Here is a 20,672-nt window from a genome sequence, read left to right on the forward strand (position 1 = left end):
GTTGCATTTATGATCCAGTTTTAGAACTGTATCATACTGTTTAATGCAAACGTCATTATAAATTAATCACTTTACCATGTGACAAAAAAGACTGTTCACGTAATGATATGCAACACAAGTGGCTGCTTTGAACCGATTTATTTTCACACCGAATATGTAAACAGAACCGCGTTTACGCGTCTTAATCTGAAACCATTGAAAGTCTTTAAAGTTTCCGATGGTTGTGTAAGTGCACTACGACCGTACAATCCAATTTTATGTAACATCCAAAAACACCTAATCAATAAAGGAAATTGCAGCGTTGGAATCGATTGTGAAAGTCAAAGTTCTTGTGATTCATGACATGGTTTGTTCACAATGAAGCTGATTTAGGGGGCGGTTTGTGAGCTTTTCTTCAGGCGAGCGCTTTGTCAACAAGTTTCCTCCTCCTTCTCTCTTCTGAGGAATATTCACGCGCTGAGGAAACTTACGCAAACTTCACTCCAGAGACTGAGTGGAATAATGGCTGGACGTGTGAGCATAAGTTTGCTGAATTCTTTGGCTAAGGGTAATGGTATCTTTAGGAACAAGAAATGTTTGTGCAGAAGTGTTGTGTTGATCACACGGTGTCACGCGAGGTCTCTGTCCAGCAGCAGCATCAGCGCGGCTCAACCGGACCTCAGCTCGCATCTCGCTGGAAAGACTTATGCAGACTTATATGAACTGTCAGTTAGAGATCCAGAAACTTTCTGGGGATCCATTGCCAAGGAAAGGCTGGCATGGAGCAAACCTTTCGATCAAGTGACGGAGTGCGATCTCTCCAGCGGGAAAATCAACTGGTTTCTTGGAGGGCAACTGAACGTCTCTGGTGAGTGTAACACCTTTCTTTACTAGTATATTGCTGAAAAACCTCCACTGGCCAATATGCTATATAAACGATTTGTATCTATCAGAACAAAAGGTTATGAGTGTATTTTAACTTGACTGAGACTGTAATACAAACATTTTCACATGCTGCCTTGTAAATGCATAAAGAAAAACTTTTTTTTATTGTCAACAGTAAGCATAATAGTAATTTCCTCTTACAATGATTGACAGTGAACTGTTTGGATGTACACGTGGCAAAGGATCCAGACAGAGTGGCCTTGATTTGGGAGAAAGATGAACCTGGCACAGAAGAAAGGATCACATACAGGTGCATTTGTAGCTCCTGAGAAATTCACACGTGGCTCTTTACCCCACCCCCAGCACATTTTTAACTCACAGCAAGCAGTTTTAACATGTGACTCTTTAAACCAGTGGTTCTCAACCTTTTTTACTCCAAGGCCCCCCTCCTCTCCCAGTCAATGCTTCAAGCCCCCCACCCCCAAACTTTTCTTTTAAAAAAAAAAGTATTCTAGTGTTATTACCTTATAATTACATGTAATTATTTTTAAACTTAAATTCAAAATAGACTTAAACATAGTGTTCTATATTTGCAAATATACTTAGCAAGAATATCACTGCGGATATTCAGTGGTAGTACTTAAAAGTATGTGAAGCTAGATTATACAGTAACTTTAACAAATAAGTCAACCTGTCAAAAAAGACCAGTGGGAGATGCCAAAGGACTGCATATAGCCACTATACGGATCTATTCAGAATCACTAAACACACCAAAATACAAATGAAAAATGAAACCATTCTAAATGTGTGGAAACTCAGCGATCTGAAGGCGGATCGATACCATCAGTCAACAGCCAGGTCCTCTTTCAGAACAAGCTTTTTGGAGTGTCTGATATTCATATGTACATAAACACCAATGATCCTCACAAACTTCTCCGAAACACATGGCGAGCATCCGTTATAAAAAAAACTCACTGTACATTAATTTTGACAGCAATATGAATATACTGAACTGTGTTCAAGCAGAAGTATGATGTTTTAGATGTGCCAAGAGTTATGCATAGTTATACACGGTTTGTTTGCGCATCAATAATAACAGATAAACACGTGCCTAATGCACAACTCCTGTATGCCACTATAATCGTCTTTACCTTGAATACAATCATCATTCATCAAAGTAGTGATGAGTTCTGTAGTTTGTGTATCATATGCTCATGCAGCGGTCGGGTGTTTTGAGATGCTGTTCAGTCTGTATTTCACACAGCGCGATGAGAAACGGATTGAGCTGCTCCGAAACACAGAATAATATCACAGAATACGTACAAGAGAGGTGGTGCTGTTATTTTTCATTTTAATTTGTAATTTCTTTAACATATTAATCATAAAATTAGTGAATTGAATATAAATATACTTTTAGTCTTAAGTTATCTCGCGCCCCCCTGGAGGGTCACTGCGCCCCCCTAGTGCCCCCGGTTGAGAAGCACTGCTTTAAACTAACTACTAGTATCTACTACTATTACCACCTGTTTTTCAATATTTCTGTTTAGTTTAAATATAATATTTATTTAAGTTGTAGTCATTTTTGTATATCACTTTGTCAGTCAGTGTCATTTCTAATTTGTTTATTTTTGCATTTAATATTTATATTTAATTTATTTTATTATTTATTTTATTTCAGTTAATGAAAAATGTTTTAATAGTTTCTGTTAACAATAACAGCAATGTAAGTTATTGTTCCAGTGGTATTGAGACAAATAGTACATTTTCCTAATGAATTCTGCACACATACAGTACTTCTAGGATTGTATGTTTATGCTCATTACCTTTACAATCATCTAAAGTTAATCTTTAAAAATATTAATAATTTACTTACACTGTGAAATGTAATCTCAAATTGAATATTATTGAATATTTTCATGCTGTCCTTTATAATGCTGTGAAAGATCAGAAATCTTGGCCATGCTGGGATTGACACGGTTAACATGTAATATGAGAGCACGCTTCTGCAGAGTTTAGGGGGAATTCCTTCACATGCACTTTCTTATGGAGAACAAAGGCAGGTTTTGTGAGTCCTCTGATGGAATGTGTGTCCCCCCGTTCTCTAGTGCTTGAAATAAAGATTGAATATTCCTGGCTGCAGTTCAGATCACTGCTGTTAACAGTAGGCTAAATATTTACAGGATCTACTGTCCGCACTGTTACCAAAACTTGAGAGTCAGCAGGCTGTTTCCTCTGATCTAGCCTGTGCACTGAACCTTGAAAATGAGCTGTTTCTCATCTTTTATTGCGGAGATGTGAAGATTAGTTTCCCAGTATCTCTTGTTTTAGGTCAGATAGGAATAATTTGAGGGTGTTTTGTGAAGAAGCAGTCAGATTGCACAATCAGTCATGTGTGTAAAGGACGACACCGTTTGCAGCGTACATGTACACATCACAACAGGAAGTTAAAAGACATCGATGCGCATTAGTATGAAAGTGAAAGTGTTTTGTCCCTGATCTCACAAGCATATGGAGGAGATCAAGAAATGCTTGAGGCCTGACGTAGAGGTCTTTGCTCAGACACGTGTCTGTTTCTCATCTATGACCCTAGATTAACAGTTTCCTCAGATGCAATCAGGCATAATAATATGTTCATTGGGCCAACAAAAGCTTGCCAGAACTTTGTTGTACTATGAATACACTATTAAACTACACCCATAAATGCCAGTTTGGTGCATTATGACCATGTGACGTGTTTCCGTGCACGTTTGCTTCAAATTGCACACTTGAACCACTTGAAATTAAACTATCACAGGTTTCCTTTCCCACCCGCATGATTGCTTCTGTTACTCAGCTGTATGTTTATATCTGTAAACATTCAAATCTTAGGGAGCTTCTGGAGATGACCTGTCGCCTTGCCAACACTTTAAAGAGTTATGGCGTCCAGAAGGGAGAGCGGGTGGCCATCTACATGCCTGTGTCTCCTGTGGCAGTAGCAGCCATGTTGGCCTGTGCCCGTATCGGTGCCGTACACACTGTGGTGTTTGCAGGGTTCAGCTCAGAGGCTCTGGCTGGCAGAATTCAGGATGGTGAGTAAATTAATGTTATTTTGTCATAAAGCAGTGAACTGTTTGTCTCAGCAGCTGAAAAGTAGTTTTTACTACAAAAATAATGATGATGTTTTTAAATAAACAAAATGTACACAGTAATTCAAGTTGAGGTCAGTTACACTGCTTACATTCCTCAGGGTACCCCTATTAAAAGTGCTTTAGCAAGAACATGCTTTTATTTTTTGAATAATTTTTGTAAAATTGTGTTTGAAGCCATCTAAAAACAGACGTTAGAGATGAGCAAAAGCTTGTTTGAGAAAATGGTCAGTAATGTTTTAGGGCGGGGCTTAGCGAAGGGTCAGTTTCTTTAAATTCTGGTCTATTTAAAGGAAGCATGACATGGCATTCAAAACATATTTTAGGATGATATTTAATTTAATCAAATGTTAAATGATGAGTTAAAAGTTGTTTCTATAGAAATAAAAATATATAGGTTTCTATAGAATTAGTTTAGTTTATATAACTACTGTTCAAAAGTTTGGGGTCAGTTTTTTTTTTTTTTAATTTTAATGAAATATCATGTGACACTGAAGTAATGGCTCATGAAAAGTCAGATTTTAGATAACAGGACTAAATTACTGTTTAAAATATATTAACATAAATCTGTTCCGTTTTAAATTGTAATAATTCACTAGTCAACATTTGAAGTGGATCAAAACCTTTCATCAAAGTTGTCCTAAAACCTAAAACCAAAATGTGTTCTTGACTTAGGACAACTTTGAACTTTTTTGATCCACTTCAAATGTTGACTACTATATTTCACAATTTTACTGTTTTTACTGTATGTAGATTTCTATAGAAATGTAATGGTGACGTCGGTCTAGTCACAGAAAGATTATGAAGACTTCTTTTAAGTGTACTGATAAACTATGTACAATAAGACTAAGCACATTAAAATTATTATTATTATTTATGGTCAATTTAGTTTCTTGTTGACTATTAATCATAACTACAAGGTTTAAAGTCCTCTGCTGGTTATTCAATTCTAGTAAAGTTCTTGTATATTTTCCAGGATTGCTGAGCTTGACAAGGGTCAAGTGTGTTTCCATGTTGTGTTTTGTATGTGCTAAATTAGGGAAAACTAGCTAGCTAAACAAAAACCCTGTGCATTTTGGGATATGTGTGTGTACGTGATGCTCTGGACAGAGATACGTTTCAGAGGGCGTTTGTTCTTAGATAGGCCTTTCTTTATCTTATTTAATACAGCAGACACTGAGCAGATGTTTCTTTCTGATCTTATGAATAAATAACATCTAGTGGCAGTGGTTTGGTTGAGACAGTTTTCTTAAAGTAAAGTGAACTTACCAAATGCGTTCTTTAAAAATGACCTAAAATGAAGTGTGTTTACACATGCAGAGCCATCATGTCTAAATTTAGCTCTGAATGTTAGCAAGTACAACTATTGTACATTGTCTGGTTAGTGTCGGTTTAATTTTTTCTCTCTCTTCCATTCACACAGCCCAGTGCAAGTTTGTCATCACATGCAACCAAGGTGTGAGGGGCGGCCGGATCTTCGATTTGAAGTCCACAGTGGATAAAGCAGTGAAGAGCTGTCCGTCTGTCCGCCATGTGTTTGTGGCCAAGAGAACTAACAATAGCGTGCCGATGGGAAAACTAGACATTTCATTAGATGAGGTAAATCGCACAACAATGGCCTTCTACAGTGTACAGATTAGAAAGCCAAATTCGAAACATTTTGATTATTATTATTATTTGGGTTTTGTATACCTCTGCCAAGACCGGCAATAAGGATGATCTGCAACAAAGGAGAATAAGTAGGATATTAAAAGTGTTTACATTTTCCCAAGCATCGACTGTTTCCAAGTATTTTATATCTGTGCAACCAGACGCTTTCCGCTAGGTTTACACTTCGTATGCTTCATCTATCAGAAACAGGGTTTTTGCAAAGCTTTGTAATGGTTTGTGAAGTGGAGAAGGAATTTGTCCCTAATTTGTACCTAATTAGGGTACAAAACTAGGAGTATAGTTCTGTTTCTAGTTTGGTGCACAGCCCGCCTTGTTTTGTCTTGCCAGAATTGCCTGTCTCTATAATGATGTTCTCCCACTCTGTACAAGGGCAGGAATTTCCTTGTCTAGAATTGGTCATAGTGGTCACATGTCAGGCAGTTTTCTATTTGTAGGGACAGTTCAAGGAAATACTAGATTACATGTGATAAAAAGAACAGAAAAAATGATTGTGCAGAAAAGCTGGTCTGGGCCTCGGTAAGCTCTGGACATGCTGTTAAAATGGGCTTTAGAGTTATGTTTTAAGATTAATGTTTTGGTTGCAGGGGAAATATCTCATTTAATCGCATTATTTGCAGGAGACACATTAGTCTTCAACATTAACAGTGGCAAAACAAGCGGAAAATCCATTTAGATTATTATTAAATTACACAACAGATAGAATAAAAGACAATAACAATGAAGTGAATAACTGGAAGTTAACCCTTTTATACCTGCATGAAAGCCTGAAAATAGACAGTGACTGAACAGAAGCTCATATTATATATCCAGGTGACTCTATATTGCATTTGAGTGATTATTAATTCAGTTCTGAAGAACACCAAAGACAATTCCTGAAGCTCTACAGTCACAGCTGCGTGTCAGGGTGTGGAAAGTTGTTCTTCCTGCCGTGTGCAACATCCATATCAAATAGATCCTCTTGTCACATCGACACCAGCCCACAGCAATGATAAAAAACATAACACCTCATCCTCCCCCTACTGAGCTGATCTTTATTGGGTTTACATATGATTTTTCATTTTAACTGAATGATTAAAACAAGCATAAAATGTAGTTCAAATGTATTTTATTAGTATGCCATAAGTGATGATTAATGTCATGCAACTACTTTAAAAAATTTCTTTCAATTCCAGATTACTTCATTATTATGATTGCTTTATATATAGTATTTGCCAGTTATACAGAAATACACAATAAAAACAGTAAAAAAGAATAACATATGGTGCTTATAATGTAAATAAAATGCAATGTACTTTTTCTGTCTGTGTCAGGTGATGGTGGGACAGTCTCCAGTGTGTGCTCCAGAGCCCATGGACAGCGAGGAGATGTTGTTCATGCTGTATACCTCAGGCAGTACGGGTAAACCCAAGGGCATCGTGCACACACAGGCCGGTTACCTGCTCTACGCTTCCCTCACACATCAGGTGTGTGTCTGTGCTGCTCTGATCACATAGACGCTGTCACACACACAAACACACACAGCTCATTCTAATATGCCGGTTTGGTTATTTTAGTTTTTAAATGGTAGTAATATTGCACAGTATTACTATTTTTACAGTATTTTTGATCAAATAAATGTAGTCATTCTTTCAAAAATGACTTCCAGACTTTTGACTGGTGGTATATATATTACAATATGATGTATAGCGGTATGATTTGTCTGTTGTTGCAGTATGTGTTTGACTACACACCTGGAGACGTGTTTGGCTGTGTTGCTGACATCGGTTGGATTACGGGTCACAGTTATGTGGTGTACGGACCCCTGTGTAACGGAGCCACATCTGTTCTATTTGAGAGCACACCTGTGTACCCCAATCCAGGTGAATATCAAGAGAAATGATCAATACTATTCATGCAGTATATATAATGCACACACTCTATCTCTTTTCAGTTTCAATTTCAGTTTTGGCTTAGTGGTTTATCGGCGTGATAAATGGTTTGCATCTGTATTGCCAAAGCATTGCAGCTTATCTGCAGACAATAAAAGCAATTTAATTAAAGTTAAATAGAAAAAAACATTTCAAATGCACCACATCCTGTTTAATTGTCTTTTTAGTTAGAGCCACAGCTATTCAGTCCTGGAGTTTAGTAGTTGTGTCGGTCATGTTCCTCCTCTCATCCATTCTGATGGAGGTGATGACCCCTCTAGATCATGTCAGACAGTGTTACTGTCCCTCCCAGCCTTTCAAAGTGAATGAACTTCTTTTGTTCAGTTCTCAGATAAAATCATGTGACACATTAACCTGTATAGCGAGTCTTATCTGCCTTTATGAGTGTATTTTAATGGAAATGAGCCTTCATAAGTGGTCGTAAAGCAGTGTGCTCTTTACAGTGTGACCTCTACGGGAAACATTTCCTCTGATGTTCTCTTAATAAAACCTGGTTTTCAAAATCTGGTATCAAATATGAAATGCTTTTGTGTAACGTTTGTAGTCATAATTATTGTTGTTGCTCATATTTATGTTTAACAGCTTTTTTGTAGGTTCTGTTTAGTGCTCTCTCTGGTTGTAAATCAGAGTCTTAATTATCTTTGTCTTTACTGTTGAATATGTTTTGTGACTGTTTTTAGGTCGTTACTGGGAGACAGTTCAGAGGTTAAGAATAAATCAGTTTTATGGAGCTCCTACTGCCATCAGATTACTCCTGAAATATGATGAAAACTGGGTGAAGAAATATGACAGGTCATCACTGAAGACACTCGCATCTGGTGAGACTACAGAGGTTTAGTAAATAAAAAAAATGAATATAGTATAGCTAATATTGCAGTGTTTGTTTTTGGAGGTATATTATATTACATTTTTTGTATAGTACACTACCATTGTGGGGTAAGTAAGATTAAAAAAACACTTTTATTTGCAAGGATGCATTAAATTGATCAAAAGTGAAAAAGACATTTATAATGTTACAAAAAAAATTGTACTTGCTGTTCTTTTTAACTTTGTATTCATCAAAGAATCCTAAAAATGTATTATGGTTTCCACAAAAAAAACAAAAAAAAAAGTATCACAACTGTTTTTAAAATTGATAATAATAAGAAATATTTCTTGAGCATCAAATCAGCATATTAGAATGATTTCTAAATGATCATGTGACACTGAAGACAGCAGTAACGGCTGCTGAAAATTCTGCTTTGCCAACACAAGAATAAATTAGTTTGTTTAAATTGTAATATTTCACATTTTTGATCAAATAAATGCAGGCTTGGTGAGTATAAGATATTTTGTGATAACAACCACAAACTTTTGAAGGGTAGTGTACAGGGCTTGACATTGACTTCACTGTGGCTAGTGGTTTTCTAAATTTTCCACAATTTTGTTTTTGGGAAGTATATGACTTAATACTGCAAAAATGTATTTAAATTGATTTCCAGGTCATTTTTTACCTATTTAAAGGGCATTTTTCCCTAACCGTGTTAAATGCATGCATCATCTTTCATATCAAATTCTTAAATTTTATTAATAATTTCACTTAATATAATAAGATAATATAGGGCTGTTACCAATCAAATGAAATCAGTATCTACAAAATCTATCTTTTCACTGCAGAAGAAACAGAAGTGACTGGAGCGGCATTTACCCAGACAGTTCAGTGTAGCTGAAATATAGCACGAATGCATTTGCACTGTAAAATTATAACAGCATAAATAATATTGTGAGGTTGGTGTTTTAAAATATGTATTTTTTTAATATCCAAAATGAAATGTTGGAAAAAAAGGCAAAGATAAACTACTATGAAAAACCGCCAGTAGGTGGCAGCAGTGACTATCTTAATTAATGAGTCATTGAAGCATGCCTTCAAATGATTCGTTCAGACAGCTGATTCATTCAAGAATGAATGGATCACTGAATCATTGACTCAAATGATTCAAAATTCAAAAACGCAAATCATTCATTAACAAAAAAAAAACACTGCTGTGTGCTGCTCAGAGATGCGTTGACCGTTCTGCTGTGATATTTGTTTGGATATTTTCATTAACCAAATGGAGCAAAAACAGTCAACGTTGACAATACATCCTTTTAATAAATTCAAATATTGAACTAAAATGTATATTAACTTCTCGTTTTAACTCTTTAAAGTTATAATTTAATATAGTCTAATAAAATGTCAAATTTGCAATCGTGGTTTTTCCACACTTCAAACAAAACTAAAATTGACCTGTTATCAAATATATTGTTTCAATGTGAAAAGTATCAACTGTTTATGAAAGTCTGTGTGCCTTTTTAGCAATGTATAACGACTTAACCCCAGGTTGCTTCGTGGGGACTGTTTCTGTCTCAAGAGGGATAAGTGCATTGCAAGGGCACAATGCGGAAGGGGAACTAATCAGCTCTTCAGTGTAAGGGTCACCCTTTTCAGGTTTTGAACCGAAGGCGTTTGTGTTACCAGCCCAGATACTGTACTTCCGCCACCCTGGCATAGTCAGCTCTGCATGGGAGAGAGTTCAGCAACAGTTAAAATTTAGCCTGCTGGCTCTGGGTGATTTTTAATCAGTCTAGTCACAGCCTTTGAGATCAACAATGGAAAATCTGACTTTGTGCCAAACATCAAGGACACTAGATTGTATGTGCAGCCAGTCAGGGTTTTGTTTGTCCATTTATTACCTGTCAGTTCCACTTGATTTCCTTGAATTGCCAAGTCACTCAAACATATCAACTTAGAGACAAGTTTTTAAGTGCAGTGTTTTGGTCGATGCATTTGTCTATAATGACCATGTGAATGTGTGATCTGTTGGCAGTTGGAGAGCCCATTAATCACGAGGCATGGGAATGGTTCCATAATATGGTCGGGGATGGACGGTGCCCTCTGGTGGACACATGGTGGCAGACAGGTAAAATGCACTCTGCATTAGAGGTCTTCACGGGTCCACTTGGATCCGAAAACCCGAGGCCCAAAACTTCTACCAGTGCCTCGGACACGGGCCGGGTTCGGTATTAGCAGCCTCAGGTCTCGGGTAATTAAAATAAATATGCTTTTCCCAAATGGACCTGATTAGACCCGAATTCTTTTAAACTTTCCCGGATGCGTAGCCTACTTGTGTGTTCATGATAAGTTCATTTTTGGCGTCTTTATTTGATAGGACAGTAGGTAGACAGGAAACGGAAGTTGGAGAGAGAGAAAGAGGGGACGGGTTCGGGAAAGGTCCGCGAGCCGGGACTCGAACACAGGACGCCCGAAATGTAACGGCGCTATATGTCGACGCGCTGCCCACAAGGCTATCAGCGCCGACATAAGTTCATTTTTGAGAAACGCGTGTAAAAAAGGAACATACGTTTGTAACTTCAGAAATCCATCTTATAGATATGAGATCCATCAGGAAATCCACTCACTTCATTACGCTGCGTGTCAATGCAAGGGTTTTTCTTTTTTGTGTGCAGAAGCCCTTCACCGGAGATGAGGTATGTAAGTAACGTTGCAGACAAAACTAGCAAATCCATGATTTATTAACCTATCGATTTAATTTTTATGAAACTATCACGTTTCATATTTCAAATCCACTGGTTACAATTGAAAGCCAAACTCAGAAATAACATCCATCAGCAGGCAAAGATATGAAGTAATAGGCTAATAAATAAGTAAATGAAAGTAATGGAGCAGTGGCCAAATCAGTTAGCAGGACACTGGTATTTTTCTGGACCGATGCGGGACACTTAATTTCTAGCGATTATCGCCGATTTGATTGCACAGATACTATTTAAACTAAACTGAGCTAGACAATGACATCTCTGAATTCAATAATGAAATGCCTTTAACTGAAAATTGAGTGTTTAATCTTATCATTATACATTACTGACACTCTATCCTCCAATTTGATACTGTTAAGTGCTTTGACACAATCTGTATTGTAAAAGCGCTATATAAATAAAGGTGACTTGACTTGACTTGCAGGCTGTGCACACGTCAATGTCGTTTACGTTCGGGTCCAGTCGGGTTCGAAAATAAATGCGGTCGGGTCGGACTCGGGTCTAATTTCTTCAGGTCTGTCTCGGGTCGGGTTAATCTTTAAAAAAAATATATTTATGCACGTCGGGTTCGGTTAAGAAGTGATTCGGGTCGGGTACGGATTTTAGGACCCAAGAAGACCTCTACTCTGCATACAACTGTCAGTCGCTGCATCTGTTCTTGTCTGTATATCATACCCTTAATCCTTAGACTGGCAGCACTGATAGGCTGATTTACACCATGTGTGACGTTATTCTGAAATAAATAGATAATTCACCAGGCTCTCTCTCTTCAGAAACTGGTGGTGTGTGTATTGCTCCACTCCCAGCTGAACCGGGAGCAGAGATCCGGCCTGCCATGGCTATGAGACCCTTTTTTGGCATCCAGCCGGCACTGCTCGGGGAGAAGGTGATCTATACTTGTTTATTTGTGTCCTGACTCACTGCTTGATCACTTGTTTTTAAGGAACATGGGGTGCATTTGTAGCTGGTTAAATTCTTCAACAACACAATAAGAGTAAAAAATGTCAATGACATGTAATTGTAAGCCACACAAAAATTCAAAACTGTCAGATATGAAATGACAATGTGAGATATAAAGTGAAAATTGCAAGAAATAAAGTAGAGATTGTGAGCCCCAGTTGTAAGGTATAGTAATATTCTGAAAAATTAAGTTATAACAGTGAAAAAAGTCATGATTGTGAGGAATGAAGTTGTGAGATATCATAATAATATAAAATATAAAGTTAAAATTGTAAAACAAAAATTCATAATTGTGGGGAATAAAGTTGCAATTGTAAGATATAGTCATAACCTGAAATAAAGTTACAATTGTAAAGTTGTAAATTGTAAGTCATAATTATTAGAAATAAAAGCATAACCATAGTCATCTGCAATAAAAAGTTGCAGATGTGAAATAAAAAGTCACAATTATGTGAAAAGCTGCAATTATAAGAAATAAATCACAATCTTGATATATAGTTATAATACGAAAAATAGTTACAATTATGAAATAAAAAGGCATGATTGTGAGATATAAAGCCCCATTTGCAAGAAATAGTCACAATTGTGAAATAGTCATAATCTGTGAAATTAAAAAGTCAAAATCACAAAAAAAGTGACCGTTGTGAGATACAGAGGCATAATGTAAAATACAAACTATGACAAATAAAGTCACAGTTGTTTATATGTACTGTCCCAGTGTGATATATAAAGTTACAATTGTGAAACAAAGTCACATTGTGAAATACGAAGTCAATTATGGTAATTTCTAGTGTAGTTAAGAACTGTTCTAGATAATTGCTAGCAGACTGTCCTAATCAGACCTAAACATGGGTTATATTTGTTTTTTGCTCAGCCTGGCTGTGCCTGGATCCATGCATCCAGCCTCTCCTGCTGTGATTAAAGAAAGCTTTGTGTTACAGACAGTGATGAACTTTGAGCCCTCAAATTCTCTACTGCAGCTGGAAAAAATAGTAATGATGCATGCTGGAGCACATCCAATCTCCTTTGAGGCACTCTTTTGTTACGCTCTGGGGCTATTCAGAGAGATTTTGACCCCCTCCTATTAAGATCAACCGAGGAGAGACAGGACCTCTCAGTGCACATGCTTTTAGTTATGTAGAATAATCAATTTTGCTTCATCAACAGGGACAGATAATAACGGGAAATGATGTCAGTGGAGCTCTATGCATCACCCAGCCTTGGCCTGGAATGGCCAGAACCATATTTGGAGACCACCAGAGATTCGTGGATGCATATTTTAAACCGTACCAAGGTGAGCAAGACCCCAAAGGGTCTTGAAGCTCCTTCTTGCTATGAAAGTCATGAAAAAGAAACTTTGGATACTTGTTGAATTATTCATTTGTTCTTTTTGACTTTGACTTCAAAGCGAGGGCATAAGAGGAATGTTAGCAAGTCCTAGCTGGGAAATGTCAAAATAATCTGTTTGGATTTTTCAAACATGCCTTATTTTGTTGTAAATTGCACTTGAATAACTCCATTTACATTTTTACTTCATAAAAAGTTTGAAATCAAAGTGAACATGATAGCAATCGGATGTATAAGCCGTTATTAAGGTGTTAACTGTCATAGGTCAGTATTTTACGGGTGATGGGGCGTACCGCACTGAAGACGGTTACTACCAGATCACAGGACGAATGGATGACGTCATTAATATCAGTGGGCATCGGCTGGGCACAGCTGAGATAGAAGATGCACTGGTGAGACCCTAAGTTCATTTATTACAAGCAGCATAATTCAGTATTCTTGAGGCCAGCACCTTCTTTCAAATAATTTGAAACCCAACATTACAATAATTGGGTAAATTAATTGAACCTTATCCCAAACGTGGGAAAAAAAATAAATTTTTTGTTCTATAGAGTCTGTTTTTACAGAGCTGTGCAAATACACTACTGTTTAAAAGTTACGGGTCAGTAAGAGTTTTTTTTAATTCAATTCATAAATGACTATATATATATTTATAATGTTGAAAAAGATTTCTATTTCAAATTGTGCTGTCAAATCGATTAATTACATCTAAACATCTGTTTACATAATGTGTGTGTGTATATATATATATATATATATTTATATGTAATATAAATTATATGAATATAAATTTATACATGTAAATGGATGTAAATATTTTCAAAATATATACTGTATACAAAATATATATTATTATATCAAAACATATTTATTATGTATATATAAATACACACACAAAGTATATATTTTGAAAATATTTACATGCCTATACATTTATATATTCATAATTTTATTTTATATTATATAAAAATATATTTAAACCCTCATCCGTCCCTCCCGAATCTATAACCAAAGTGTCCCTTGCGGGTCAAATTGACCTGAAGACCCTCAACGTTACACTTTTTTTTTCAGTCCAAAAATGTATTTTATTTTATTTTTTTTTTTTTTTTTCTAATTATTTATATAGGTTCTGTTATAATTTGTGGAGATTTTTTATTTTATTTTCCATAAATTCCAGATTTTTTCATGAAAATTAGCATATTTGCATACATTTTTTCACCAAAAAAACCCAAACAAAGACACAATTTCTACTTTAAACATCATTATCCATCAGGAACTAGGTCACTGAGTGTCTCTGAGGCAGGGGTGGGCAAACTTTTTGACTCGAGGGCCACAACAACTTTTCCACAGCAAGTGAGGGCATAATGTGTGTATGACAAATTAAGTTTTTTTTCTTTCATTAAATTGACACTCACTACTGTTCTGTATGTATACTTGTACACACATGGCAGTTCTATTCTTGTACCATCTCTGCCTTATTTTTTTATGAGCACTTGGTGTTACAAGCATTGGTGTTACAAGTCGATTGATGTATAAGAAACATTTTGTCATTTCATTCGATAACAATAAACGAAACATTCACAAACATTAGAAACATGTATTTATATTCCCCTCACTCCACAAAAAATCCTGTAAAGCAGTGTTCAGAACAGAAAATATAAGTTAAAAACAAACACAAATTACAGTGGCATTCACTATAAACATTTATTATAAACGCCCAGCCTAAATATTTAAAGTGAAACTGAAACTAGCGGCGTGGTTGCCAGAAAATGCGTGATACAAACGCACATGGGCGTCGCTAGGCCATTTTTAGGGGGGGCTTTAGCACCCCTAAATTTCTGCTCAGCCCCCCTAAAAATCTTGCGATTCTTTCCCTTTAAATTTCAAATGAAAACGGCAGCAGACTTCGGCTCCTCCCCATCTTTCTGCGCGTTCTTCAATCCACAGACTGCGGTGGCGCAGAGAAGACAAGGTGTGTGTTTATCGATAGATCTACATCTATGCAGTTCTTTGTCATAAATACAGTTTACGAAAGTCATGGGAGAGCAATCGGTTTCCAATCTACTGTAAAGTTTTCGCTGCATTCACCACTCATCACACCACTGTTTCCTTCAGCGAAATCCCTTAACACATATGAACGCATACTTTATAACGATCACGTTATTGCTATTTTCATTTGAAAATTTAGCTTTCAATATAGAACATAATATTACAGTGCATGTGGCATTAACTACCATACAGTTATGTATAGAAATGATTAAAGACAGTGACCGACAGCACTCAGTCAGTGCACTCATTTTAATTGCATATCAGAGTGATTGACAGAGATTGAAACATTGTGTGTTTTGTATTAATTTAAAAAATATATTTTTTATTGTTTGAATTGAATTTATGTTGAACGGTTCTACAATTTTTTTTTTGTACAAATTTTCAATCAATATTTTTGTAAATATTTATTTTTTATTATTATACCCTCATTGGGGGCTGAGTCCCCCTAAAATGAAAATCCTAGAATCGTCCCTGCAAACGCACTTGCCTTTCTCATTCGTCACCAATCCAAAAGTCTTTCGCTTTGCACTTGACCTGACTGCTTTAAATAAGTCACCTTGGAAATCGCAGTACGTTTCAGATGATAAAAAAAACCACGTGATTTATAATCCAGAAAATAGCTATATCCATATTCATAAAAATACGTGTGGAAAATGGAATCTTTGCTAAATAAAACGACAAATTATTTCCATGTTTTTCCCAGCATTTTTAAAACAGTAGGCTACCTATACAAGGCATTGTTTAAACAAATGAACACTTTCACATTTTTAAAACAAGTAACTACTTACAATTGTACCAGTTTTGCACAGGGTATATGTTTTGATTTTTGATTTTGTATTTGAGCTGTGCGGCTTGGAGGCGGCATCTGTCAAAAATAGACTAGGTGCCTATCCTTAGCGAAGCGGCGCAGAGAGTGCAGAGAGTGAAGCATTGACGAGAGTGGCCGCGATCAGCTCCGGTGGCCATGTTGTAGCGGCGCGATGGAGTAAATCAGGGGTTATATACTGCACTACAGACTGGATTTTACTGACATTGCATCAAATTAGCCATTTTGAACCAACTGCTTCATGGGCCGGATGAAAACACCCGGGCCGTAGTTTGCCCACCTCTGAGGAGATGGTCCTCACTGCAGAACACAAGATCCCACCTGAACTACCAATCTCCACCCCCTGGATGTGGATCCAACCCCGCCCCTGGATCTTTTGTTCTGCGGTGAGGAGCTACTGACCTCTGAGGCCATCTGGCTGGGAAGAATGACAAAAAACTGCATTTATAGTTTCAGCCACCAGATGGGCCTATTGAACCCTATGGAGATTCTCAACTGAGCTCAGAAAGTGAAATCTTGAAAACTACACCACTTTGAGGCTTCATTTAGCTTTCAGATGTATCTTAAGGCTTTCAGATATATATAAAAGCATTGTAAAAACAATATTTTGTAAAAAAAATATATAAATTTATACTGTATTTTAATCAAAACACATGCATATCCATAAATTTTCATAAATATGTAATAAATATAAAAGATAAATTTCAAAATATAAAAATGATATCAAATGATTGGTCTTCACCTCATCATTCAAATTTAACTGTGTTACGACATTTTAATGTCTAGGGTAAGGGAGCCATAACAAGAAAATTATTCCCCTCCCCTTTCTCTTTTAATAGTGAAAAGTAATAGTTACATATTCCTCATTGTCACTGTGTGGCAATAAATGGTCAAAACAAACAAATATTCTCAAAAGAGAATTTATTTTGATGTCCAGGAGTAGTCAAACATTGAAGTTGAATACTGAAGTTAAATATAAATATACAAAATAAAGATATGAAGAAAAGAGAAAGACAATCTCCGAGTAGTGCCAAAGAAAAGAAATCTACCTAAAGTAAATAGTTCTTACTTAACTACAAACAAAAAAAAAAAACTAAACATCTTCAGCGTATGACACGTCCTACCTTCCCTACACTAGCTAACAAAACAAAACTTACAAAAGATGGCACATACTCACTAAACTAGTGTGTACAATACAGTGCAATTAAAACCTACATGTGTTCAATGTATGTCACGTGACATCATAATCTATCGCTTTCTCTGTTATCCACAAAGATCACATAGACGAGAGACTCGCAACACAGCTGTAATGAGAAAAGGCATAACAGATGAAATGTAGATCGACGTCAGTGAGAATCAATCTATTGGAACACATGAGAGTCAGAATGCACAACACAACTTAACTTAAACGTAAGATGAAAAGCCTTCACCAAACACAATTCGTCATCGCGTAGATGAATCACGCTCGACGCCTCGAAACACTCCGGCCACAGTTTGTACGCCAGGGCTCTAGTTCTCCGTCTCACACCACGAGGTATTGTTTGTTGCTGCCGCTGCCACCCAACTGCATTGACGAAGCCTTTATACGTCATCGACCTCCTCGTTCCCGTCAGCAATTGATGACGTTTTCCACATATTGCATATTGCAAGTTTACATTCAATATAAACTATTACAGTAAAACAAAAATAATGACCGTAATATGTAACAAACTGTGTTTGGTCAAAAAAAAAGTCAAAATGATATTCATTTCCCAGCAGAAACATTATTTATGTTATAATGTATGTCTATGGGAGTGTGTGTACCATGTGTGTGTTTGTGTGTGTGTGTGTGCCTGTGTGTATGGATATGTGAGTTTTTTCTGCATTGGGGACATTCTGCAGTCTCAGCCCTTCATTTGGGTATGCATCTTTCCTGGATTGTGTCAGATTTTGTACAGTAAATATTAAGCAGCACTACTATTTTTTACATTAATAATAATTAATAACATTAATAAATGTTAGAATGATGACTGGAGTAACAGCTGCTGAAAATTCAGCTTTGCATCACAGGAATAAATTGCTATATAAAATATATTAAAATAGTAATATTTTGAAATATTATTACAATTCGAAATCGCTGTTTACTGTTTTACATTTACAACAAATGCAGCCTTGTGAGCATAAGAGACTTTTTTTTAAAAACATGAAAATATCTTACTGACCACAAACTTTTGAATGTTAGTGTAGAAATCAAACTTTCGGTTGACTGTGCGTTTCTCTGTTGTCAGGATGAACATCCAGATGTTCCTGAGACCGCAGTGATCGGAATTCCCCATGAGATCAAAGGAGAAGGTAAGACCCCTGACAAGCCATCAATTTGTTCTTCATCTCACCTTTTTCATTCATGAGCCATCCGGAACACTCCCAGCATCCAGAGACCTTTTGACCCCTTCCTATGTGTGCTTTACAACACCCTTGTTCATTGTGAAAACAACGTAAAAATAACAGAGGCATAATTGAGTGTCATAAAATCAGGCATTCAGATTTAACTTTGCCAAATGTTTCTCACTTTCTTTTCCTGTCTTTCTCTTTCACCAGTTCCATTTGCGTTTGTGGTTTTAAAAGAATCTGCTACTGAGAACCAGCATGCTGTTGTGGAAGACCTGAGACACCTAGTGGCTACAAAAATAGCTAAATATGCTGTCCCAGATCATTTCCTGGTAAAATCATTGACTTTTTCATTGAACCTTGTTGTACAGTGTTAACTCTTGATCTATATTATTCTTATATAATTTACAAAGAAGTGTTTTGACTGATCGCAGGATTTTTTTGTTTTAAAATCACTGTCAATGCAGATTGGTTGGAGATTTGTTTTGCCAGTTGTGAAAGCATCTCTTCCCTCTTCTTTAAGGTTGTGAAGCGACTTCCTAAAACACGCTCTGGAAAAATCATGAGGAGAATATTGCGGAAGGTCGCCATGCAGGACACGAGCAACCTGGGGGACGTCTCCACACTGGACGACCCCTCAGTCGTTTCAGAGATCATTGAGGCCCATAAACGCTACAGAAGTCATGCAGCTAAGAAGTAGAAAAAGACTGTTGGGATGTTGCAACATTTATTCTGAGGAACTATGAATACAAAACTATGATGACAGGAAATCATGTAAATGTGAGTGTATCATGTGTTAGGAACACAGAAGGCATAAATTGCAGGTTAAATGCTCTCATATGTGGTAAAACTTGCTCATGAATCCCACCTGAACTGGATATTAACCCCTCCCTAAGACAGTTAGGTGTCATTTAAGGTTTGTACAACTTGGACAAACCTCTTTTAAAACATTGATTATGAAGCATTTTGCACAGTGTTCTTCCTGTAGTCAGAGACTAGGTGAGATTTGCTTTGTAACATCAGTATTTTTTGCTTAAGAGATGATTTGTGACCCTGGACCACAAAACCAGTCTTAAGTGTCAATTTTTCGAAATTGAGATTTATACATCATCTGGAAGCTGAATAAATAACCTTTCCATTGATGTATGGTTTGTTAAGATAGGAAATCTGGAATCTGAGGGTGCAAAAAAAATCAAAATATTGAGAAAATCGCCTTTAAAGTTGTCCAAATGAAGTTCTTAGCAATGCATATTACTAATAAAAAATTAAGTTTGGATATATTTACGGTAAGAAATTGACAAAATAGCTTCATGGAACATGATCTTTACTTAATATCCTAATGATTTTTGGCATAAAAGAAAAATTGATCATTTTGACCCATACAATGTATTTTTGGCTATTCCTACAAATATACCCCAGCGACTTAAGACTGGTTTTGTGGTCCTGGGTCACATTTTATTTTTAAGGTCCTCAATCAGTGCGTGTTCCAGTAAATCTCACCTCTCTCATATTCTCCTTTTTTTCTTCTTTGAATTCTCCTTTTATGCCTTAATTTCCTCATGTCTATGACAAGATGAACATGATATGACTGTGGTTAATTTTTTAATCAATATCACTATCACTATATAATTATGACTTGATGCTATTATATTATATATGATTTGCATATTACTAAGTGGAAGTCTAAATCTTTCCATCTAATTCTTAGCATTTTCATTTTCTAAGAATAAAAAAAAAAAAAACTATTTTGAACATTAAAAATGATAAATTATAAAATAATTTTGTCCGGCTGTGTGTTCTATCTATCTATCTATCTATCTATCTATCTATCTATCTATCTATCTATCTATCTATCTATCTATCTATCTATCTATCTATCTATCTATCTATCTATCTATCTATCTATCTAATAGCGCCATCTCGTGGTGAGACAGGAAACGTTGCACGGAGTGTCTCGTTGCA

General features: G+C 36.3%; 1 protein-coding gene across 1 annotated transcript; it reads left to right on the forward strand.

Annotated features, from left to right (window-relative positions):
- Positions 1 to 163: 163 nt before the first annotated feature.
- On the forward strand, positions 164 to 20,528 carry acss1 (acyl-CoA synthetase short chain family member 1). Its single transcript, XM_058750299.1, has 14 exons — positions 164 to 847; positions 1,078 to 1,174; positions 3,733 to 3,932; positions 5,413 to 5,588; positions 6,971 to 7,123; positions 7,372 to 7,519; positions 8,269 to 8,406; positions 10,435 to 10,527; positions 11,935 to 12,047; positions 13,289 to 13,415; positions 13,733 to 13,860; positions 18,611 to 18,674; positions 18,921 to 19,042; positions 19,234 to 20,528. The coding sequence occupies exons 1-14, from the start codon at positions 502 to 504 to the stop codon at positions 19,408 to 19,410; spliced, it is 2,082 nt and encodes a 693-aa protein (XP_058606282.1). The 5' UTR covers positions 164 to 501; the 3' UTR covers positions 19,411 to 20,528.
- The last annotated feature ends 144 nt before the right edge of the window (positions 20,529 to 20,672 follow it).

Source organism: Onychostoma macrolepis, chromosome 17, assembly GCF_012432095.1.
Source record: "Onychostoma macrolepis isolate SWU-2019 chromosome 17, ASM1243209v1, whole genome shotgun sequence".
NCBI lineage: Eukaryota > Metazoa > Chordata > Actinopteri > Cypriniformes > Cyprinidae > Onychostoma > Onychostoma macrolepis.